Genomic DNA, 24,985 nt, shown 5'->3' on the forward strand with positions numbered 1-24,985 from the left:
TGTGCCTGCTTCGGTCTGGCTCGCAGAGCCACCTCCGCTGGGCCCTGTCCCCCAGAGGTCCCACCCGGCTGCTCCGGGGGATGTCGCCAGGGCCCTTCTCGGGTCAGGAGAGCAAGGCTCTGCCTTGGTCCCAGGGCAGGTCACTCTGGGAAACCAGGGCTCCCTCCCCGGAACCCCCTCTCCGAACCCTCTGGGGTCACCGAGCCCTCTGGGGTCAGAGACAAAGGAAGCTGCACTGCCAACATGCAGATTTTGCCTCAGGCAACTAAATTTATTAGCAAGAAAAAATTTTGTCAGCCCAATGCTGAACAACAAAGTACATCGTTAATAAAGGATAACAAATCTGTCAATCATAAAACATACCTCAAGCAGTTACAACTAAAAATAAAATTGGATTTTGTTTAATTTAAAAGCCTCAAAAATAACAAGCAATATGTTTTTAAACATGTAGTAGACACAATTGTCTATTATACAATATACACTGTACACAACTAGAGCTCGGGCCAGCAGGGCTGGGGGAGCTGAAGGGAGCGCGGCGGGTTCGGGGTGTGGGTTCAAATTCGAGTTGAAATGCTGTGTCACTTAGAAAAGAGGATTGCTAGAGTGAGAAAAAAATCCATATGCTCATCATTGCCCCCCAGAACCCTAAACTGAAAGCAGGCATGGGGGAGGCAAGTAACAAGGACAGGAAGGAGGGAGCAATTAAATAAAACGTCTTTAAAGCACACACAATACACAGTGTTCATTATCTGAAGTCGAGTATAAGGCAACGTTCTCCATAGAAAAGGGGTCGGGGAGTCCGTGGGCAGCTTTGTCTTTAAATAGAAAGTTGGAATGTGCTGGAGAAGAGTCGTGGCGGGGCCGGGGCCTGTGGAGTGCAGGCAGCCTCTCGGGCGCCTCGGGAGGTGGGTGGATGCGGTGCTGCCCCGGGTGCAGGGCCCGGAGCACCCGAGGGGGCCGGGGACCAAGGAGGTGCGGGAGAGGGGGGCATGGCACAATGATGCGACTCGGGCAGTGTTGGGGGGTGGGGGGCTCACTTTGCTCCTCGACGGAGTGAAATTCATGTTTTTCCTTTGGAAATAAAGGTTCCCACTCGTCCTGGTTTAGAACGTCTCATTGGGCATAGCCAGTGTCCACGGTCTGGTGAGAGGGGAGGGCCGGGGCAGAGCCAAGGGGCTTCGGAAGGAGGTGAGTACGGGGCAGCAGAGCCCCTTCCTGGGGGGACAGCTGCGAAACGGGGGGAGGGGCTGAGGGCGGGCCCAGGGCACCGGTGGGCCTCCTTGCCCCCAGCAGCCCGGGCAGGACGCCAGGGGGATTGCATCTCTGAGGCTTCCCGCCTCCGTGGGCCTTACAAGTTCTTTGTAACCAGGTGGGTCTTGTAATGTTTGGTGAGGTGGTCACTCCTCATGAAGCGCTTCTGACACTGGGCACACTCGAAGCGTTTGTCCCCTGGGAAGAGGAGGAGCCCGTCACTCAGAGCCCATTCACGGGCGTTGTCCCCGCCCCCAAACAGGAGAAGCACACATGACATCGAGCTTGTGATGTCAAAAACAACAGTGACTGGACATCAGTGGGTAAAAATAGTGACACGATTTCAGGAAAAAATAGTAGGAAAGGCGGTGTGGGGAAGCAATTAAGAGGACGGACTTAGGAGCCAGAAGGCCCGCGTCCGAACCCGCCCCCACCAGTCACTGGCTGCACGACCCGGCCCCCTCGCCAAGCCTCTGTGAACCGGGCATGACCAGAGGGCCCTCCCCAGAGTCGTATGGGATCAAACAGGTCGGTCTGCGAAGAGGGAAACACCGAGACAAAGGAATGGCGGGAAAGCGGCCCCCGGGCAGGCAGGGACCCCTGGAAGATAGGCCTCGGCTCTGGCTCAGCGCAGCAGCGCCCAGAACCTGGATGTCGCGGGGGGGCCCTGCAAGGGGGGTGGAGGGAGAGGCTGGGGGCAGACCTGAGGGGGTGCAGACCTGCCTGGAGTGTGGGGCGGTGAGGAGCCCTGTCTGGGTGGGAGTGTGCTGCCGGGGGCGGGCGGGGGACAGACCTGTGTGGGTGCGGGCGTGCCGCTGGAGTTCGTCGCTCCGCGTGAACCTCTTCCCACAGAAGAACCAGTTGCAGACGAAGGGCCGCTCGCCAGTGTGCAGGCGCACGTGGGCCCGCAGCAAGGACGTCTTCCGGAAGGTCTTGCCACAGTCGGGGATGTGGCACACGTGCTTCTTCTTGCCCTGCTCTCCAGACCTGGCCATGGGGGGCGCGGTGGAGGGAAGGGGATGAAGAGTGAGGGGGGCAGGGCAGGTGCAGAGAGGGTGTGGGGTCAGGTCAGAGAGCACGGAGAGGCCAGCAGCATGGGGCTGCTGCCTTGTCTGCTCTCGATCTGTGTCCCGGGAAGGGGCTTGGGGAACGGGGCACGTGCCAGGCTGCCGGTCTGGCTCCAGTTACCTCTTGTCCCCATCCTTGCAGTTGGGACACGTGCAGGCCATGCGGCGCCGCTTCTCCCCGGGCTGGGCCTCCCCAGACAGGGCCTGCTCCATCTGCAGCTGGATCTGGGTGGGGCTCAGCCCGCTGATGGTCAGGTTGTTCCCGGACACGTTCTGTACCGTCAGCTGCTGCTGCCCTGTGGGGAGCCGGGGGGCGTGGTCTGCAGTGAGAGGCCTGATGGGGCAGAGCAGGGGGCCTGATGCCCTCCTTCCCTTCTGCACGTCACAAGGGTGACCATTCGAGAGCCTGTTACATGCCAAGTGCCATTTGGGAGGCCCGAAACTCCTTCAACCTCCGTAACCCTGTGAGACGGGTGCTATTATCCTCCTCTTACTGCTGAAGAAACTAAGGCTCAATACCCTGTCGAGGTCACACGGCCCGTGAGTGGCAGAGCTCAGGCCCGAACTTCAGAGGCAGTGCGCCGCACCACTTCACCCCACCGGCCAGTCGGCTTTCAGACGCCGCCCACGCGTTTGAAAACTGGGAAGGGTCTTGTCTCGGGCTGTCCTGAGGAGTGTTTCTTACAGAATGTCCTCCAGCCCTAGGGCCTTGTGAGACAGCAGCTCTGCTCTCAGCGGTCGCCAGGATTTTTGTTAACAGGAGTAAGAGAACAGTTCTAAGGGCTCTGGGATAAATCAAGTCCCTTAGGACTTGCGTAAGGCCTCTCAGAGCAGGGAGTGCCGCTGACCCCCTGCCAGCGTGCAAGCGCTGCCGCCCGGACGGGGCCCTTTGGCAAGCGGAGGGCTTGGCGGGGAACCGTTTCGCTAGGCAGCTACAACATTCCCTTGATGATCTGCGCGGCTGCTTTCATGCCCTCAAGTGTCACCAAATATTCCCACTCAGCTAAAGTGGAACACAAGCCACTCTTGCTGCCAAAGGCTCCCTCCCTTCTTTCCAGCCTTGACTAGGGCTGTCCTCCTCCTGGGGGCCTTCCTCTGAGTTCCTCCACCCAGGGCCTCCCTGGAACATCCGTCTATGGTCTGGACCAAACTAACGTGCAGTTGCATGTCAGCTGCAGACTTTTCCCGAGTATATCTTATTTTCTCTACCATATTCAAGGTCTTCCACTGTCAGAGGGGCCAACATACATCCTTTTTTTTTTTTAAGATTATATTCATTTAGTTTTAGAGAGAGGGGAAGGGAAGGAGAGAAACATCAACTTGTGAGAGAAACAATGATAGGTTACCTCTCACATGCACCCAGCTTGGGGGACCTGGCCTGCAACCCAGACATGTGCCCTGACTGGGGATCAAACCTGTGACCCTTTGGTTCACTTGGTGATGCCCAACCCACTGAGCCACACCAGTCAATATAAACCTTAAACTGTCTCGCAAGGCCATCCTACTGGCCAAGTGGGCATGCTTTAAAGCTGGCAGGGATGAGGCAAGCGCCAGGCAGTACCCTCGCTGTGTTACCGGGCAGCACGGGGCTGGCCCGCAGTTCCCACGTGAGGAGTGTGCAGGCACACCCCCCACACCCTGGCCCAGGGCCTTCTCTCACCGCCGGTGTTGGTGATGGTGACGGGTACGCCCTGGACCTGGACACCGTTGATGTTGATGGTGTGCATGGCCTGAGCAGCCGCCGCCAGCTGGGCCGCACTCAGGCTGATGATGCTCCCGGCAGGGGCGATCTTTGGCAGGGGACGCTCTTTCCGGAGAATTGCTGCTGAGTGTTTTTTGCTGGCCCCGCTCGGATGGGGAGCTCGGGACGCAGGGCTGTTACAAGTGGTGGCAGAGGTGGCCGCAGCTGCTGCTGGGGGGCTGCTGTCCTGGACTAGGACTGTCTGCACCTCACCGGAAGGCGTACGGATGTAGACCTGGGAGGGAGCAGAAGGAAAAAGTCAGTGTCCCAGTAGAGACTGGGCTCCCGGCACCTTTCAGAGAGTGCAGCGTCATCTCCCTGCCCATGTGAGGAGTGGGAGTGCCCCTCTGTCTGCCCAAGTCGTCTCCGACCAGCCCAAACCTCCATACGTCCATGCTGACGTCCCCTAAAGGTCTCACGGCATCCCTGTGCTAAGCTGGCAAACAGTGGCTGTTGATTTGAAACCACACATTTAATTTAGTTAGCAGGGAAAAAGAGAAATGCCAAATCTCAGAACTGGAGAACCAGAAGGCAACTAAACGATGACTTCACAAAAGACACAATCACCGTGAAATGAATGAGGACAGCTCATTTCTTAACTTGGAGAAAAGGCTTTTCTCCTGTCCAGATCGGCAAAGACGGGGAAAGAACACACAGCGCCCACTGTTGGTGGGAGGGCAGGGGCACAGGCGCTCGCTCTCCCTTCAGGAGTGGGGGTGTGGAGTGAGCGTCTAGGCTCGCTGGAGGGAACTTGGGGAGTCTGTATCAAAAGCCTTAAAAATGTGCGTGTCAGAGCCTGATGGGGTAAGGAGGGCCTGGGAGGGGCGCGGCGGCCGTGGGAGCCGGTCCCGTGCACGGGAGCTGACCCGGACAGGACATACGTTAAGGACAGTGGGAGTGAGGACCGCACTGTCAGAGAAGGGAGGCGCAAACATGGGAAGGGCGAAAACCAGGACGAACCCTGTGGTGCTGGGTGGGAATTAGAGGTCTTGGTAAAAACTCTTGGGTTTATCTATATATCCGTATCTATATACACATATCAGATAGAGAGAGAGAGAGAGAGAGAGAGAGAGAACAGAAAGAAGGCATTAATGGAAAGACCGATAACATCCAAAACTAGTCTGGGAGTACAGGTGACAGTAATGTCCGCATCAGTTTCTTAGTGTTGACGAACGCACCCTGGCATTAAGGTGCCTCACAATGGGGGCGCCAGCGACAGGCACACCGCACCACCACCGCAGACTTTCTGTGAACACAGACTTACTCTAAAGTAAAGTTAATTTTCAAAATCTCTACCACAGTCAAAGGTACCAGAACAAGTGGGCAAAGGTCTGATGAGGAACGGGATCTTGACGGTCTCCAAGTGACGCCCCTGGAGAACGCACGCGTGTGCGCGCACACGCACACACACACACGCACACGCACATGCACACACACACAGCCAGCCGGCCTCCAGTCTTGAGGAAACGCCGCAGAACCCTAAACTGAGGACGGTTCTACCAAACGAACGGCCCGTAGCGTGCGAAGACGGAGGCACTGCTCCAGATCAGAAGAGACTAAGGAGACCCGGTGACAACATGCAGTGGGTGGCGGTGGGCGAGAAACTGCTGCCACGAAGGGGTTACTAGGAACAGCAGCGAGCCCTGAACGGGTCTCTGAATTAAGACATCCGCGTGTCTCACCGCTCATTTCCCACATCCAATGGCCGTGCGGTGGTGGTGTGGAAGGTCCCGGGTGTAAGGATCACACACTTTCCATAAAACGTTTGGTGGCAACTTATGCTCCAATAGTTCAGGGGAAAAGCTCTTTGTAAAAAAAAAAAAAAATCCTGCTGTCATTGCGACGGGGGTTATTTTTGATTCCTAAATTATTTAGGACCTTGTTCCTCAGTTAAAAGCCAACGAACCAATCTCAGGTCATCCCAACATACAAATCTCATCTCCAGTGCTCCGGTGCGTGCCCTTTTGAAAGTCACTGCTACTTTCTGTGTGTTTTAAGTCTCTGTTACCAGAACACGTCCCGCTCACCCCGCGGAGCAGGGACCCGCAGCCTCTCCCTGCAAAGGGCCGGCAGGGGGTACGGTGGGCTCTGCGGGCCACGGGGCCACTGCCTTGGAGCCACTGCCTTGGAGAGCACAGGCTGCACTCCTGGGTGTGTCTCAGCTCCAATGGTCACGCCTTAAGCTTTCTTTATAAAAACAGATGGGTGGGCCAGACTTGATCTGAGGGCTGTGGACTGACAATCTCTGATACAGAAAACAGTAGATTTTTTAAAAAATGTGCACATCCTTTGACTTAACTTTTAGGAATTTACTTAGCTCTAAGGTTGGAAACAGCCTAGATATACAGCTAGAAGGGTATTAGCTGTACAGTAGACAGGCACCTGAGGATAATGGAGAACTGTGTTATCATTAAGAAATAATGTCGTAGCTAAACCTTTCTCTGTCTGTATGATTACTTCCTTAAGGAGCCCTGGGTTCAAGCCCTGCCTCGCCAATCTTCAGACCCAGAACCTCAGGAGAGGGAGGGGAAGCGCCGCTGAGGACGTGTGCACCTGGGAGGGTATCGTCACCCCGTTCTCCATCTGCAAGGTAGGCTTGAGAATGGAACCTCGCAGGTATTGTAATAAGTGAATTAAATAATTTAGAGGAAATCACTTGGCAATACCTAATGTGCTGGGAGGGAGGAGGCATCTGAGGGCAGGCTCTCCCAACTCCGTGCCCACAGCTCAAACCCAAGGGCGGGCGCTCCTCCCCCCGGCAGACCGCCCGACTTCCTGCCGTGACTCACAGATGCCCGGAGCTCTCTGCAGATGACTAGATTACCGATTCCTCGAGGGCAGGAGCTGTTTTTTTATATTTAAAAAAGTCCTCGTCCTCAATTTTAGTGGTAGCACCTGCCACACGCGAGACACGATGAGTCAAGATGGAAAAGGCGGAGACGAGTTTGGGTGGGAAACGAGCTCAGTCCCGGGCCCTGTCACCCGTGCGCTGTGAGTGAGGTCTGGGCGCCCTGTGCCTTCTCTGGGCCCCGGGTCTCCTGCCCGCGCCAGGGGCATCTCGTGGCCACACACGGCGAGTAAAACCTGCCTCGTGGAGCCGAGCATCAGAGCATCTCAGCGAATGCCAAGGAGAGGGGCGGGCTCGCCGGAGTCCACGCCCCGGTGACCAGCCTGAACGTCCCCGTCCCCCGGCTCGTCCACTGCTTCCTGTTTCCCCTCGTCATTAGCAACCGTCGGCGTCTGTCTCGCTGTCTCACTTCACATCAGATTCTATGGTTCTGACTGGGATTTTTTTCATTCTTGCTACTGTTTTCAGTATGTCATTCTCTAATACCAAATACATTTTATTATTAAGAAGTAGGTATCTATCCCCTCCCTACCCCCTAAAAGACCCCCATAAAGAAAAAGGGGGCCAAAACATAGGTAATAGGTATGTTGCACCTGATTTCTACAGAAGTGGCCGCGCAGTGCCCACCCCAAACCATACTGACTCCCAACATTCGGATCGCATTGGGAGATGCCTCAGCATCATCTTTGAGAGCAAGCTGGACAGGATGGAGCGCTAGCCAGTTAGGGCTGAGGAGGAGGAGGAGGAGGCAGGTGCAGAGGGTGTGCGTGGTACCTGAGTAGACGTCGGCTCAGCCGTCTGGATCTGAAAGTTCTGGGAGGGCTTCTGGGGGACAGTGGGGAGGGTGGCAGACGCCGCCTGCACCACCCTCAGGGCCTGCTGGGGGATCTGCACCACCTGCTGCTGCTCGGCCTTGGGGGGCACCACCTGGACCTGCTGCACCACGGCCGGCTGGCCCCCGCCAGGGCTCTGGACGATGAGCAGGTTGCTTCCCGCCTGGATGATGTTGTCCGCCGTGGTCTCGATCAGCACCGTCTCCACCTGCTCGGCCACGGCCACGGAGGGCTGGGAGGCAGGAAGAGTCTTCTTCCTGGCTTTCTTGTTAGTCTTGGACAGCGGGGTGGGGGGGCTCTCCGTGATGAGTTGCGTGGGGGCCCCGGTGTCGCTGGTGTTCATGAGGTTGTTGACAGGCAGAGTGAGGGTCACGTTGCCGCCCCCACCTGTCAGCTTCACCACGTTGGCCCCGCTCTGCATGGGAGTGGTGGTTGTACTCGACTTCTGGACAGGGGCTGGCTTGATGGGGACAGGCTTGTGACTGGACGGCGACGGGGTGATGATGGCTTGGTTCGTGCCGGGGATGATCTGGATCTGGTTGGTGAGATTAGGCTGCACTTGGATGGTCTGGGAACCGCTCGCCTGAATCTGGGAGACCGCCTGGTACTGGATGCTGGCATTCGATCGGGTCCCTTTGCTGATCATGGTGGGGTTCTGAATGGCAAACACCAGCTGACCGCCAGGGTAGGAGGCGCTCAGCTGTGAGCCCTGAATCTGAAGTATGTTTCCTTTGGATGACAAGATCCCAAAGCTGTTCTTGCCGGGGCTGAGAGGCAGCGGGGCAGGTTTGATAGGGACGAGCTTCCGTGGAGTGGGCTGGGGGGGCGCAGGAGGCGTCACTGCAGCCTCAACAGCCGGAGGCCCGATTTTGCTACATGTTGCGGCGAGCAGGGCTAAGGGAGATGGCTGGGAGTCCTGCAAAACACCGAGTGCGGAAAAGGGGTTAGGCGTGAGGGCCCGCTGCCCAGCCACCCTCTGCCCGTTCCGATCCTCCCCTTCGGCAGGCCCCTCCCCACTTCTGTGGCAGGCTAGGTGCCAGCGTCCCCCCCTACGGTGGTCCTGTCCCCACTGCCGGGTTCTCCACTGAGTTAAGGGAAAAAAGGGAGGGCATGTCTTTCTCGAGGAGCACCCCTATAGCACCCCAGGACAGGGTGAATTAGCAGCATAAACTGACCACTTACTCCCCCTCCCTGGGCCTCGTTTCTAACAGGGACACACAACCACCCTCAGCTCTTGGAGCTCTGCTGGCCTGTCACAGGGGTTCAGGGATCCCCAATTCCTTGACTGAGGGAGGCAAGGAGGGAAAGCGTAAGGGAGGGCCAACAAGAGGAATCAACCCTCTGGGTGAGTGTTTCCGAGTGTGTGGGACAAGACTTCACTGACCGCGGAGGGCTGCTCTTTTGAGGCTACAAGGAGACTTGGGGGGGCGGGCAGGGGACACATGCTCTATTCCCCGTACACAGTCGGTCAGCGGGTTCTGGTGGACAGGACTGGAGTCGAATCCTGCTTTTCACCCCTGACCCAACTGTGGCACCTCGGATTAAGTGGCCATGGCTCCTCAGTTCAGAAAGAGCGGATAACCGAACCTTCCCTGGCTTACATCCCGGGGTATTTATAGTGAGTGTTCAGCTGTGGCTGAATGGCCGCTCCAGGGGGTCCTTCCAGCCCGACGCAGCCCCGCGCCCTCGGAACCCACTCACCTGGGTGGTGGAGGCAGCGGGCTGCAGGTAGTCGCTGGGACTGACGGCGGCAGTGGCGGCCATGCTGGTCTGTGGATCTGCCAGGAGAAAAGAAGGTAATGCACAAGGTGCCAAAACAGAACCCAGACCCACGTGTCTCAGATTTTCTTTCTGTCTCTGTTTGCCGCTGCTTCTCCGAGAGAAGCTGACGACCTCTCCCCACACTCACCCCACCTGAGCCCAGCAGCTCCGCACCTGGTCTCAGTACACACCCCGCCCCCTCTCCGCAGACTCAGCCATCCACGGCTGTGAGGACAGCTGGTCCTGTCTTCCCTGCACTGTCCCCTCCAGCCACCATCAAGCCTGAGATAACACGAAGAGGCTGAGATTAAGAGCTTCAGTAACTGAACGCCGCCGCCCGGGGAGCCCTCTCTGCAGGGCGTGCTGACTCCCCCTAGCAAGGGCGGAACCCCCGTACGCTGGGTGGCAGGGCCCTCCAGCGCCGACCCAGACATCCTGCTCGGTGCTGCTGTCTCCAGGTGCCAAGCCAGCCTGGGACAGAAGCCTCGCTCAGTCAGGGTCCCTGACAAGGAGGATGCCCCCACTCCCGCCCCATGAGGAAGTCTGGGGTCTTTTACGATCGCCTCTACCCCAGAGGCCCGACGCCCCAGTACTGGTCCACAGCAGATGGAGAACTGCTTTACGTGCATTTACACTCCAACGCAGGACAGTGGGTGCGGCCTGTACTAGGTGTCACCTAGTTGGCCCCGTAGGTATCACCAAGCCTAGGAAGCTAATCTCTGAATATTATGAGAATGAAAATAGAGTAAGTGCTATTTTTGTTTAAATGTGTATATATTTTAATATATGAATATAGCAGAAAAAAGTCTTATGCTAAAATGTAAAAAAAACCATAGCTTGGTGGTTGAATTTTGCTTGACTTAAAAGAATTTTTACCTTGTTTTTCTGTATTTCGTCACTTTCTCACAATAAATGTACTCTACTGTACTTTTCTTAAGTAGAGAACAATAAAGAGTGTGGAGGAAGCAACAAAGGGAATCTCACCTCTGACCTGAGATAAGAGTAACGCAGGCGCAGTGGAAACTGTGAGAGCTGGGGGACAGAACCCAGGCCATCTCGGCCCACAGACCACTACAGAAAAGCACACGGGCAGAGCCTGGCCTGTGTCCGAGACCTTCAGTTTTTCTTTTCCTTTTTTTATGAGGGAAAGTCCATTTAGAAAGTCGCAGAGGTAGAAGAAGTAATCCACAGAAGACGTGGGCTCGGGAAGGGAGTTCCAGAGGCAGAAGGAGGGCCCTCGGAGTGCAGGGGAGGGGAAGGTAAAGGAGCTGGGCCTGAGGGGAAGAGGAGGGGGCGGGAAAGGCGAGGCGTGCCCCAGGGGCGGGGTGGGGGGAGCAGCCCCAGGCCTTTAGAAGGCAGATTTCAGGAAGCACAGAAGCGATAAGGGGATAAGGGCGCTCAGTACTTCAGAGGCTCAACCAGGCAGAATGACTCATAGGGCCTCGAGCCCCTGCGGGATATCTGGTCCAGAAAAGGACAGAAGTTGGGGAGAAAAGCGGAACCAGTTAATCCTGGCTGGCCTCTGGCTGATCTCTCTATTGGAAGAAGATTCCTAAATGGGAAAAGGTGCAGGCGAAGGGGGCACTGAAGCCAGGGCAGGGGATGGATGGGTAAGAAAGCACACACCGGTGCCTTGAAAGCCCGAATGGTTCCCAGGTCCTAAGGCCACCCAACTGCACTCCACTTGCAGAGCGAGCGAGGAGCCCGAGGGCACCCTGGGCAGCACCCGGAGTACAGGTGGGTCCTGAAATAACAAGTAACTGTACAGCAAACAACCTAGAACACGTGATTGTGCGGCGCTACAGTCGTGGGGGAAAGGAAGCGGTGATCCTCGGGAATACGCTCGGGGTCGCTAAAAACCACCCAGGCTGAACTACTGTTTTACGAGGGTTGCGTTGGACGCATCAAGAGAAAGGCCTACAGTGCACATTTTCCTTCAACAAGGCACCTGACTGAAATTTTTATAATACATTTTTTAAAGATTTTATTTATTTACTTTATACAGAAAGGGGAAGGGATAGAGGGAGAGAAACATCAATGTGTGAGCGAGAGGGCGACTGGCTGCCTCTCGCACACCTCCAACTGGGGAACCGGGGCCACAACCCAGGCATGTGCCCTGACCGGGAACCGAACCTGCGACCTTTGGTTTGCAAGCCAGTACTCAATCCACTGAGCCACCCCAGTCAGGGCAAATTTTTGTAGTATTGTTATGAACACGAAAGGAAGATACTGCAGGCAGGATGATAGGCTCATCTGGGGGCTATGCTGGACGTGCCTGCACCCGAGCACTGAGATCCTACTGTCTCAGTTTGGTGCCCCCAGGTCTGCCAGGGCGCCTCAGGCTAGGAATGGGTCCCAGGACCCAGGCCTGTGGGCCTCTCCGTGGAGGCTCACGCTTTCTCTACCAGAACGTCTTATTCTTGTTTTCACTGCAAAGATCATCTTCTAAAAAAGGACAAATACTAGAGAGCACCCCCAGATCTGCACATTCCGGGGCCCGTGTGTTTACAGCCGTATCAGTGCCGAGCGGCACCCCTCTCACTGCGTGGGCTAATGAAGGCGACGGAATTCTGCACGATTAACTCACGACGCGTCGGTGCAACGGGAGGGATGACAGCTCCCCAGCAGCGTGGGCGGACGGCGTCTGCACACCAGACACTGCGCGGTGGGCGTGCGGAAGTCACGGAGCCCAGGGTGTCAAGTCCGCGCTGCACTTGCGCTGATGGCAGCGAGTCAGGTTCCAACCAATGTCGCCCTCACAGAGTGATGCGGCCAGTTTGAATTTTACTGGCTTTTTGGGAGCTATTCAATTAATTTCAGAGGAGCTAGATCACTGAGTTGATACACAGATTTATGTGTGTACATAATTAAGTTGTAGTGTTATAATGAAAACAATCTCAGTTGACTCAAAAACATTTTTTCTTTGGAAAAGAGTTCAAACTATTCAGACCATCAACCACAGTCATACAAACAATGTACGCAAAGACCCAGGGCACACGCACACCCACAAACACACACTCACACACCTCCCTGCCCTGTGCTCACACAGTAAGTTTCCAGAAACAAAATCTGCCCTTACTACATGTGAGGGGCTGATGTTTTTCTATTCTCTCTCGTGTTTTTAAACGCCGGTTTTATGCCCGAGAAGCTGGAAGATGGGGCTTTAGAGCAGTCTAACCACCTCCCAGCTTTGGGAAACCCCAAGGACCTCGCAGGCAAGTTCAGCCTGCAGATGTCACAAGACCGAGGAGGATTGCAAACACAGCGGGTGTTGGCACTGGGTCCACGGAGGCCTTAAGGGACTGGGGTGTGCAGGAGGCCCAGGTCTCAGGGAGAATCCGCCCCACACTGGCCCTCCTCGGGGAGGCCGGGGCACTCCCCTCCCAGCCCCACCACCCCATCTGTCCTGTCCTCCGGGGGGTGGGGGGGTGATCCTCTGGATTCCAGGAGGCGCTGGCAACTGATAGGAGAGGCATTAAGCACACAGTGGGTAACTAGTAAATGGTGGCTTTAAACTTTGAAGTTGAATAAATTCTGCACTTAAGATTTTTTTTTAAAGTCACTTGTATATAAAACAGGAAGACAGAGCTTAATAGTGAGTCATATGAAAAAGCCCCAGTGGTTTTAACTCAAAGCTAAATGGGAGCCAGCAGAATCTAGACGCGGTTGCCAAAAAAGCTACTGCAATCTTGGGCTGCGTTTCCAAAAAGTTCAGTCACAGGAGAAAAATAAGTCCTAGTGTGTTCTGCACACTTGGGCCACATCTGGAGGGTCAGGTTCCATCCTGGGAGGAGCTCTGGAAGGGGGCAGGACCTGCCGCAGGAGCTGGTCCAGAGGAGAGCAGCAATGGCGGTGACGACGGGGACGCAGAGCAGCCACCGTCACCAGGGTCTTTGTTCCACCCGTGGGCTCAAAGGGTGGAACCAAAACTTCAGGGAAGAAATTTCAAGAGGGCAGTTTTCAGGTTAATACGGGGAAAGGGTTCCGAAGATACAATCAGTTGCCTTTTGAAGTGATGTTCTCCCTTCCCTGGGGCCATTTAGCCAGAGGCAGAATGTGTGTCCGCCAGAGCCGGGATGTCCAGGGTGGAGGGGTGGACAGTTGGCCTGCATCACCTCTAGGATTTTCACAACTCTCAGACCATGCTACTGATGAAAACACAAGATGAAAATAAAGGCCCACACAACGAGTTAGTTGCTGGCAGGCCTGGGAAGGGAAGGCAGAGGCTTTCCCAGGGGCTCCCTGGGCTCAGGCTCACTTAGCGAAAACTGGTGAGTGACCCTCCCGGAGACATCTTCTGTTATGGAGCGGAAGGACATCAGCACAGGACAGAGCGCAAAGGAAATGAAAACTGGCTGTGAGCCTCTCGCTCATCGCCCTTCCCCATCTCCCTCTCTCCTTCCGCAGTCGTTACTCTGCTGGACTCAAACCGCTGGGAGACTGGGCTGGGCTCTGAGTGAGCCTTCGGTTGGGAAGGGACAGCAGAGTCGACTGAAGCGAGCCACAGCCTGCTGGCGCCCCTGTTTCAGTTGGGTCTCATTTCCCTCCCCAGCTGGCTCTCAAAATACTCCTCTAGGCTGCAAACCAGCATTTGTAAGTATTTCTCCCAGGACCACTCAGAGTTTTGTGGCCCCTGCGCTGCCGACCTGGGCAGCCAAAACTGAGACCCACCGATCTGCCTGCCATGGTACCCTGAGATGAAGAGTTGCATCCTCAAACTGACCACGCGAGGGAAACGAGAAGCGTTTCCCATTGGTGTTTGGAAATGAAAAGTGGCTAAGAAATGGCGCAGGTACGGAACCACAAGACTGTGATCAAAGACTTTAGAACCTCATTAACTTGGAAGCTTATATTTAAACTGTGTACTCTGGACCTACATTGTGCTGAACTTTTCCTTTGCGTGGAGGCTGCAAAGGGACTCTCAGGCAGTTATGTACCGTAACTGTGTTACACCACTTCCACCGTTTTAAGTGGGCCATTTGCCCTTACCAGCAGCTTACGTCCAGTCACTGAGACCCACATTCGGCAACAACACTGGTGAGGCGGATGGCTGCATGTTCTTGGGAGAAAAGGCAGCATTTCTTTCAGAGTTCTAGCGTCAGGTTGGCTAAAACTTCCCCAGCAGAGTCCCTTGGCCGGTGAAGTTGCAGTGATTTACTCTATACAAGCAACAGTAGCTCGCTCTGGCTCCACGGAAAACGCCCAGTGCCCGACGGGGCCACACCTGTCTTTCCTTTCCCTAGACTGGAAGCCAGTTGAACTCTAAGGCCATGAATAAAGCATCCCCTGAGCATCCTACCTCTTGGTGGGCAGACCGAGAATGTATTTCTACCTCTGTCCCCTCCAGCTACAGCCGTCTCTTCCTCCGTCCTTGGCCAACCCCCGTCCCCTCATTTCTCACTTGTTTGCACCCCTAGCAGTGGCACTGGGACTCTCACCCTGGCTCTCTGCCTTTCCTCACAGGTCACCTCCTCATTACCAAAGCCAAGAGACCCTCTTCAGTTCTTGACCTTTGACCATTCCTGCCTCCTTGCAAACACCCTGGGCTCTGGCTGGTGCGGCTCAGTGGACTGAGTGCCGGCCTGCAAACCGAAAAGTCACCAGCTCGATTCCCAGTCAGGGCACGTGCCTGGGTTGTGGCAGGACTGTGAGAGGCACCCAAACTGTGTTTCTCTCATACATCGATGTTCCTCTCCCTCTCTTCTTCCCTTCATTCCCCTCTCTCTAAAAATAAATAAATAAAATCTTCAAAAAAACAAACAAAAACCAACACCATGGATTTTCTTCTGCCTCTCTGGTCAGCTCTTCCCCTTGTGGATTCCTTTTCCTTCTGCCACCCCTTCAATGCTGCCATTTCTCAGAACCCGTCCTTCTGAGCCAACACCCATTCCGTGAGCGCCCGTGCCCACAGCCATGGCTGCAGGCATCTCCCATAGGTCGGCCGTGCGGGGCCCAGGTCCCTCCGCCGAGTGCAGACCACGTGCATCCAGCCCTCGGGCGCCTTCCACTTGGGCTGCCCGCAGGACTTCCGACACTGAGCTGCCGCCTCCGCCCACCCTCCCCTAGCTCTCCGGTCCCCGGGCACCAGGGGCCTTCCTCTAACCCTGGAGCAGCCTCCAGCTCTGCTGCTGCCCTTTCCTAGCTAACGCCTACTCAGCCAGACTTACTGACAGCACAGTGTGTGACAGGCAGGGGACTTCCTCACAGGGGTCTTCCAGGCCCCTGAGATGACAGGAGGTGGATGCCTCTGGTAACGCTCACCGCCCACTAAGGAACGACAGCCTGACGTCTCCCTCGTGCTCACGGGAGGCCCCCGGGTGGACCAGGTCTGTCTGCACTGCTGAACAGACACACCGGCCGGCACGCGGCGAAGGCAGCCCTTCCGTGGCGCAGGCCGAGCGAATGTCTGGGTAAAACATCCTCTCTGCTGGTATTTCCGATCACAGTGAAACCTGAGCGCCACCCTCATCGCCAAGCAGTCATCAAGCCCTTGTGATTCTACCTCCCAAGCACAAGCCTCGGTGCCCCTCGGTGCCATCACCACTGTCCTGGCATTAAGCGCCGTCAGCTCGGCCTGAAATACTGCCCAGAGCCGTCCAAAGGGCTTCCCAGCGCTGGCCTTGCCCCTCGTATCCAGTCTCCATACTCTGGTCAGGAGAGTCTTTTTTGTTTTTTAAGATTTCATTTATTTATTTTTTAGAGAAAGAGAGGGAGGGAGGGAGAAAGAGAGGAAGAGAAACACCGACGTGCGAGAGAAATACGACCGCCGCTTCTCGCACGCCCTCAACCGGCGGCGACCCGGCCCGCAGCCCAGGCCTGTGCCCGGCCTGGGACTCACACCCAGAGACCTTTGGGTTCACTGCCGTGCTAAACCCCCTGCGCCACACCGGCCGGGGCAGAAGAATCTTCCCATGATGCAAATCCCATTCGGCCACTCCCCAGCGTAAACCCTGCACAGCTCCAGTTGATCTGAGGATAAACTCAGAGAGGCCAAAACCATCTGCCCTCCTACCTCTCCTCCCCCCTCCATCCCCCTCCTTTCTCGCCCTCCTTCTCCGCTTCTGCAGCTCCCAACGAGCCCTCTCACTCAGAACCTAAGCGTGCTCTTTTACATTTGTCTTTCCGCAGTCCCTTGGAGCTCACGTATAACTCGCCCCGGAAACACGTTCCCCTTCCCTCCCACCCCAACAAGCGTGGGGCAGAGGCTGGGCCTGGGCAGCAGCGCTTTCCCCAACCACGCGGGCGGGAGCGCGTCTCCGTCCTGGGGGTCTTTCCATGGGTCCAGACCGACACCGGCAGCTCTGCATAACAGGAACCGGCCCAAGGGACCCAGAAGCCCTGGCTGTGGGCTAGGGGCTGTTCCGCTGCTCTTTCCCTTGAGACACAGGGAACAAACGAGAAGAGGGGCCTAAAGAAGCACCCTGACAGCAGGCTTCACGAAGCTCTCCTCCCTCTGGGAGGGACGCTTGGCTCGCACTCCCCAGCCGGGCCTCGGGCCTCGTGGGCACCCAGCCTTCCCCACCCCCGAAGGTTCCTGCCACCCCAGCCACGGCTTTCTTGGCCTCCCGCTCTGGTATTTCGCCTGGAGGAATTTCACTCCACACAAACAGTCCTTCTGCTGTCTATTTTGGTCAGCGCAGCTGGGCCCAGAGCCAACAAAATAGTTTCTAAGCCTCGTCTTTCCCAGTTGCCTGGCCTGGAAGAATTCGGAGCTGGTAGGGGAAGAGCGAGCCAGGCTGGTTTTGGACAACAGAGCGGAGCCTCTGAAGGAGCTGACAAACGAGCTAAGGGAACCAGCTTGTGCACGACTCCAAACCGCGCGGAGCATCGCCGAGAAGCAAGTTTCCAGCCATCACAGTAACCTTGTAAAAGAGCCCAGTAACAAACAGTAAAAGGAATTCCTTTGACTTTTATTAAAGAGGAACAACTCGGGGTGGTGGCTGGCTAATGCCACTCGCCAAAGGAGAAAAGTGAATGAAGAATGGAGATTGTGTCTCCACGTAGGCACTGCAGTAGACCACCCAGTCTTCCCGACTCTGAACTTTGACCCCAGCCTGAGCCCAGGACCCTGATGTGTGTCCACAACTTCCTCAAGAAGCTAAAATTCCCTTCATTAGCTAGGATCTATTATTTCTCTTTTTCTCAATGAAAAACTCCTTGCAAGCGTCACCTGTACTCACTATCCCAAATGTCTCTCCTGCCAGTCTTTCTTGAACCTGCTCCAGCCAGGCAGCCCCTGCCCCACCCACACACAGAGCCTGCGCACACCACCACTGACCTCTACCTCGCTAAGTCTAAGGGTTCATTCCTAGGCCTCATCTTCTGAGGGGATCCTCCGACAGCTGACCCATCTTCCTCCTGGAAAACACTCTCTTCACTTGGCTCCAGGACACACTTGCCAGGCTGGCCACCCACGTCTCTGGCTACCTCTTCTAGGACGTCCTTGGCTGGGTCCTCCCCAACTCTCGAATCCTAAATGCTTGGGCTGCCCCCGGGCTCCAGCTCAAGACCTGTTTTTCTTCAGTTTACACATACTTCCTGGGTGATTTCATCGAGTCTCGTGGTTTTAAAAACCAGTAACATACAGGCTCTACATAATGGTGACTCCCAAATTTACGCCTTCAGATTTGCATATCTGATTGACTAATAAGCATCTCAAATCTAATTAGCCCCGAACAGGGCTACTGATCTCTCTCTAATTCTGCACCTCCATCAAAGCCCCCCACCACAGTGAACAGCACTCCAGCCCTCCAGCGGCTCAGCCCCAAAGCCTTGGGAGTCACCCTTCTTCTGCCCCACACTCGGCATGTGAGCCAGCAAACACTTCTGGCTCCACCTTGGAGACATAGTCGGAATCTGACTGCTTTCGCCATCCCCTCTGGCTGTCACCTGGGCCCAGGTCCCCATCCTCTTACTTGTGTAACTGCTAACGCCTTCTTCCTAGCTGGGCTTCTCACCTTGTCCCTGTTGGCCAGCCCTCAACACGCATCTGGTGAGACCCGTCAAACTAAGTCATGACATGACTCCTCCGCTCGGAGTCCCCCGTAGCATCCCGCCGTCAGGCGAAGAAAGAGCCAGAGCCCCGTGGGGTCTGTCCTCCCGACCTCTCCCTGTCACTCTCCTGCACGGCTTCTGCCCCACGGTCCTCCCTGCTGGTCCTGACCGCGGCAGGTGTGGCCCCTTCCCGGGGTCTTTGCACCTGCTGTTCCCTCTGCTTCAGTTTTCACCCCCTGCCCCTCGCCCCAGACTGAGGATGGGTCAGGGTCCCCTCCTTCACAGTTTCACTCCAATGTCACTTCTCACTGAGACTCTCCCCACCCACCCTCTGTAAACTGCAGTGCTCACATTCTTCCTGTCCTTTACATTTCTCTCCTCAGCACGTCTCACCGTCTAAAATCTAGTTGTTATTTATTGTCTCCCACTGAGAGGTAAGCTTCCTAAAGGCATGGACCTCTGTCTGCCTCAGTCACTGATGTACCACCCCACCTGGCACATAGTAGGTGCTTAATATATATTTGCTGAATGGGTGGATGCGTGAATCCTGGAGACTGCGGAGTGGGGGAGCCCACACGGAGCTTAAGAACTGGAGGAGAAAACCTGCAGGTTGCACATCCTGGCACTCAGCTGGGCTCTGCTCACTGGGTCGGCTCAGCCTATCCAGTCCCAGACGGAACTCTGAACCCCATCAGTCACCCCCATAGGATGAGTCCAGTCCTGCTCCCGGACAAATACTGCAAAGCACACCACGCCCCAGGCACTACATTTCAGTGCTGCTTTCAATGAACATACGCTGGAGGGAAGTTCTTTTCCAAGTAAGGTAAGATGATGAAGGTACCTCCTATATGAATACCTCTTATCTGTCCCCACCCTGAATTCCTCTCCCCAAAACGTGACTGTCATGGGCTACTATGCATACTGCCTGGGCCACACTCTGAATACTGGAAGGGACTCTGGAGGAGTGGGAACACGGGGCAGCAGGGAATGCTGGGAACTCTTCACTCTCAGAGAAGCAGTCCCAGGAAATGGTGCAAAGAATACTGGTCCTCAGAATTCTGTCTTGGAGCCTGGCTGGTGTGGCTCAGTGGATTGAGCACTGGCCTATGAACCAAAGGATCGCAGGTTCGATTCCCAGTCAGGACACATGCCTGGGTTGCGGGGCCAGGTCCCCAGTAGAGGGTGCACAAGAGGCAACCCACACATTGATGTTTCTCTCCCTGTCTTCCTCCCTTCACCTCTCTCTAAAAATAAATAAATAAAGTCTTAAAATTAAAAAGAATTCTGTTCTGGAGAACAGGAAGAAAAAAGAAACCAAAATATACTGCCCCCCTCCCCGAAGAATAACAGTATGTGAAAACGCACGGTTCCTCTGCTTTGGCACATTTCTTTGTGAGTCAACCCCGGGCTAAGATCAGCTTCTGAAATGAGTGGTGATTTCATTTGTCCTGGGGAGAGAGGGTTGGCTTACCCATTACGTGTTTGAAGGTTGGGAAATGTTTTGGTCTGTTTTTAGGCGAATCTGAGACTTCCAATTAGACAGTGACCTGGAGCAGAAATATTCCACTCGCAGTCACACGGCCCCGCCCGCTCTCTCTCGCTCTCTGTTCACACTCTCCAGAGACGCTGCTTTGTGCTTCCACCCAGTCCCACAGGAGACGTAACAGATAACCCAGACGGGAAGCTCTAGAAAGAGGACATTTGGAAATGTGCAGGCCAGTGCCTCCTGGTTCCTGAGCCATTGTCACCCTGTGGCTGACATGAAAAAGGCCACCTAACAACCTGGGGACAAACTGGCACCTCAGGGCCCTTAGCATCAGAAACAAGTCACCCAGGCTAAACCCGTGCACTGTGGTGTTCTGGGGCTCCCGGCTGGGTACGGCACGCCCCTGGGACGTGGAAACAAGTGGTCGCTAAGGAGTGAGCTGTCATCCAAAGGAAGGGCTCAAACAGCTGGGTCTGTCAGCAGGCTCTTCCTGTGACACACACGGCCTTTGAAATTGCCACACTGCTCAGAGCCACTCGCTGGGGGGTAAACTGAGAAATGTCTAAACCGGGAGCTTCACCCTTCCATGCGCCCTTGCTCATCAGTCCAGAGTCCACCAGCCAGAAGCCCACCCCGGTGAGAAGTGCAGTCATTCCCTGTGCCAACAGCGGCCTCAGAGCCTCAGAAAAACTCTTCCCAGACCCACAGTGGAAGCTGCAGCCTCCCCCAGGCTGCGAATGCTGAGCTGGCTCCTGGGCTCTCTTCAGCAACAGAAAAATCAGTTTTTCATTTGGGAATCCTGTCAACTGGAACGAATCCACCAGTGCAACCTCCGAGCATCTCCCTCAAGGGTAATCCCTAATCCCTTTCCTACTCAGGCCGACGATGCCCCTGGAACTGGTAATGCCCCACATTTTCGCCTGCTTCTTTCCCCCGACTCTGACAGGTAACTGACAGAACAGTGGGACCTCCCCGCCCTGAGATCTCCTAAGAGAATGTTGCCATCCAAACAAGTGCGGCTGATAACTGAAGAACTTATTTTTAGTCATTTTTTAAATCCTCCCCTGAGGATATGTTTATTGATTTTAGAGAGAAAGGAAGAGAGAAAAACATCAAAGTGAAAGAGAAACGCTGACTGGCTGCCTCCCTCACATGCCCTGACCTGGAATTAAACCCACGGCCTAGGCATGTGCCCTGACCAGGAATTGAACCTGGAACCTTTTGGTGGGCAGGACAACGCTTCAACCAACTTAGCCATCTGGCCTGGGTGAGGAGAAACTTCTTAGAAGAGAGAGTTTCAACTGCATTTCAGAAATACAAAGACCCAAGCACTGGCTCTATGAAGGAAGAAACGGAGAGAAAGCTTTGCCCCCTCCTTCAAGAGATCTAAGAGTCACAAGGAGTTGCATGTGGATCCAAAACAAAAGCAAAGCAAAAAACAAACGAGCAAACACATCAACAAATGTATTCCATAAGGATGTCCGTTTCTCAGCCCAGCTGGTACCGGTGTGGTCCAACATGTACACCAAGGGTCCCTGGTTTCAAACTTGGTGGGAACACGTTCACAAATCCAGGTAAGCTGCCCAAATGGATACTGTCACCCAATAAACTCACAAGTATTGCAGCTTCTCCAAAAAGATTTTACTCCAGGTCTACAGCCCACAAGGCCTCAGACTGTAACTGTGTAAACTCAGAAGTGTTCACACAACTGTACCTCTAAACTTTCTAATGCTCTACACACCCTTTAAAACAGCGTCTCTCTGCATCTTCCATTCTGTGTGTATGCAGAGGACAATGAGTGAGGGGGAGTCTCACAAAACCGTGCTGCATCCCCATCACAGAAATGGGGGTGAGCAAGGTCTCAAAAACTGCTGAACCCACGTCAATACCAGGGTGCACTGGTTGGCTGCAACAAGCTTAGAATGTCTTCACAGGGCCCTAGTTGGGCAATACTTGCTTGAAGAAAGTTTGAGACTTACTACATACCTGTAGCAAAGGACTGTTCAGCTACGAGGGACCCTGCAACTTCTCCAAAAGGCTGCTTATAATCAACAACTAGGAAGTTCAAGGCCAAGATACCCAAATGAACTACCCTATCTGCTGTTAGGTCGTGAGGCATCTTTACCCAGACATTTGCCAAAATATTCTTACAGCTTCCTCTCTCCTCTGACAGGACTCCAGAGAGACAAACTTTAATAGACTCTGAGAGAAAAAGCCAGTTAATCTAAGTGCTATCAACAGTGATGCCGCCCTGATCGGTGTGGCTCGGCTGCGTGGGTGTACCACAAAGGGATGCCCCCCACCCCACCATTCGATTACAGGTCAGAGGGCATGCCTGGGTTGTGGGGCTGCCCCAGGTTGGGGCGCAGGCAGGAAGTGACCCATCAATGTTACTCTCACACATTGATGTCTCTCCCTTTCTCTCTCCCTTCCCTTCTCTTTAAAAATAAATGAATAAGCCCTGGATGATATGGCTCAGTGGATTGAGCGCCAGCCCGCGAACCAGACCCATGAGTTTGATTCCCAGTCAGGGCACATGCCTGGGTTGCAGGTCAGGTCCCCGGTAGGGGGCGGTGCAAGAGGCAACCACATATTGACGTCTCTCTCCCTCTCTTCCCCTCTATAAATAAATAAATCCTAAAAAAAAAATAAACTAATAAAATCTTTTAAAAAAACCCGTGATGCCAAACTCTGCCTCCTGGAGCTACTTCTCCCTGCTGGGCAGTCAGGGTAAGATTAGGAACTACCCTACTTGGGTCTCCTTTGCCAAGAGAGTAACTGTGTGTGTGTGTGTGTGTGTGTGTGTGTATGTATACATATACATTTTTTAAAAAGAGACCATATCTTTAACAGCTTAGCTCAGGAGTTCATAATGTGTCAGAACAGCATTTTTTTTCTTGTTGCTGCTACTTTTAAATGAAGAGGTTAAGCCTCTGTACAACCAAGTGCAAAAACCAGAATTAGAAATCCTCCCAATTGTCCCAAAGAGAATCCATTTCCAAAAGGTATTAGTGCCTATTAATCAACCCAACTGATAGGCTGTATGACAGATGTGCCCCCTTCATCACACATGAGAATTTAAAACAAAAACAAGTCAGTGCAGTTATATTCATTATTACAGACAACAGGTTTCTCTGTCCCATTCATCAAAATTACTCATGTGGTAGGGATGCTACCATCATTCTTCTCACTGCCTCTGTGAGCTGGCCAACACCCTGAACTCTCTAGCCCTAATAATCTTATCCAAATTACCAACTCAACACTTAGCCCTCTACTACGGTAACACTTGATGCTTTCTGGGGTAGGGCATGTGGGTTTTTAGACATTTCCTGCCAGTGTACCTTAAAACAGTCATCACCCTGCTATCTGCAGTGCAATTGGCATAACTGAGGGCCAGACTACTGGCTCCTCCCGCCCTTTTTCAACAAGTGAACAAGACGTGACCTCAGAAGAAACAAAGTTTGGAGCATGTGCCCTGAGAAAAGCCAGACCGTTCCAGCTGACTTGGATCAAGTTAGTTCAGAAAAAATTACATCATAGGATATTGGAATCAAAACCAAAGAATGCAGTAAAGACAGGTTTCTCAATTGCCCAGAGAAGACAGTTCCTTTTCAACTAAAATTACCACCAGACACATATGCCAAGAAGCACGGGTAAGAGGCTGATTCATAAGTCACCAAAGGGGATGGGGATGGGATGAAAGGAAAGTATCCATTTTGTTTTATTTTTTTTTCTGTTCATTTCTTAAGTTTGTGCCTGGCCTTTGGGATTCACCTGCCTCCCCCACCCCCAACGGGACAGCAAGTTAACAGGCTAGCTTTGTCAACAAGTTCTTAAACATCTCGCAGTTCTTGCAAAATATTTAGCTGGAGGCTCAAGGATCCAAGTGAAACGAACAGATTAAAAGGTCTTGCCTACTGGCAGTCTTAAGGCGAGAGAGATCTTCTGTCTAGGGAGTGCCCTCGTGTCCTGACACCATCTCTCAATTGGGATACACTGGTAACCACTTTGGCTTCTATATCCAACAGTGCCCATATGGTTGGCACTGTCTGAATTTCAACCATTCCCCTTGTCCCTCTCTGCATTCGGGCGAGCACTGAATCACTAGTGGGCATCTCGAGTTAAGAGTGCAGAAGGGTCCTCCGAACACAAGGCAGGCACGAAGGGGCGTTGTCCGCCTCCTCGGAGAAGACCCAAGCAATATCCAAGGGCCAGACAGCGCTGTGGGGGACGGGGAGGGGTCGGCGACCTGGCGGAGGGGGTGCTCAGTCGGCCCCAGGTGCCCGCTCCTCTCTCCAGCCCCCGGAAGCGCTGCCCTCCCGCCCAGCGGGCTCCGAGGGGGCGGGGAGTCGAACGCCCCCTTCCGGGTGCCTCCGCCCGGCTGGCCAGCCCCGCTCCTCCTCCGGGCGGGAATCCTTCCTCCCCCGCCCCTCCCGGAGCCGGGCCCCGGCGCCAGGCCCGGCCCCAGGGGGCAACCCCAAGCCCCGGTTCCCCCTCCCTGCGGCCTCTGCCCGTCTTCCCGACCCTTGAGGGCCGGGAAGACCCCACCGGCAGTGGCCAGGACCCACCGCTCATTACGACATCTTCCTCCCTGGCCTCCGCCGCCTCCGCCGCCACCGAGAGCCTGACACCGCCCGCCCAGCACCCGCCAATCCCGGAGCCCGCCACCGCCCGAGCGACGGCAGCGTTCACCAGTAAGAGCGCTGTACATTGGGGACCGACAGCACTACTAACCAATCAAAGAGAGTAATCTAGAGCGACGTTGGCTTGACCAATAGAAATGTGAAATGTAACTGATGGACTGTAGAAAGCACCAACCGAAAAGCTACAGTAGAGTGAATGACATGTTCCCTAGCCAACTGGAAGGAGGAAAAGTCCCGCCCACGAGGTGGTTGATGGACAGCAACAGGAAGCTAGATGGGGCGGGGCTTAGCTGAGGACTGGTTTTGTATTGGTTGTGGTTGACCTTCCACCCACCTCTAACCCAGAAGATGAATGATAGAT

General features: G+C 54.6%; 1 protein-coding gene across 2 annotated transcripts; it reads right to left on the reverse strand.

The window, feature by feature from the left end:
* Positions 1–244: 244 nt before the first annotated feature.
* On the reverse strand, positions 245–24,633 carry SP2 (Sp2 transcription factor). Of its 2 annotated transcripts, none has more exons than XM_028520080.2 (7): positions 24,550–24,633; positions 9,442–9,518; positions 7,682–8,656; positions 3,979–4,294; positions 2,440–2,614; positions 2,045–2,238; positions 245–1,449 (listed from the first exon to the last, which is right to left on the reverse strand). In XM_028520080.2, exons 1-7 carry the CDS (start codon positions 24,554–24,556, stop codon positions 1,349–1,351), a joined length of 1,845 nt encoding a protein of 614 aa, XP_028375881.1. In that variant the 5' UTR covers positions 24,557–24,633; the 3' UTR covers positions 245–1,348. The 2 variants fall into 2 exon arrangements, with proteins under 2 accessions (XP_028375881.1, XP_035889721.1); XM_036033828.1 differs by having other exon boundaries at positions 9,442–9,521; positions 24,550–24,627.
* Between the last annotated feature and the right edge of the window lie 352 nt (positions 24,634–24,985).

Source organism: Phyllostomus discolor, chromosome 8 (genome assembly GCF_004126475.2).
Source record: "Phyllostomus discolor isolate MPI-MPIP mPhyDis1 chromosome 8, mPhyDis1.pri.v3, whole genome shotgun sequence".
NCBI lineage: Eukaryota > Metazoa > Chordata > Mammalia > Chiroptera > Phyllostomidae > Phyllostomus > Phyllostomus discolor.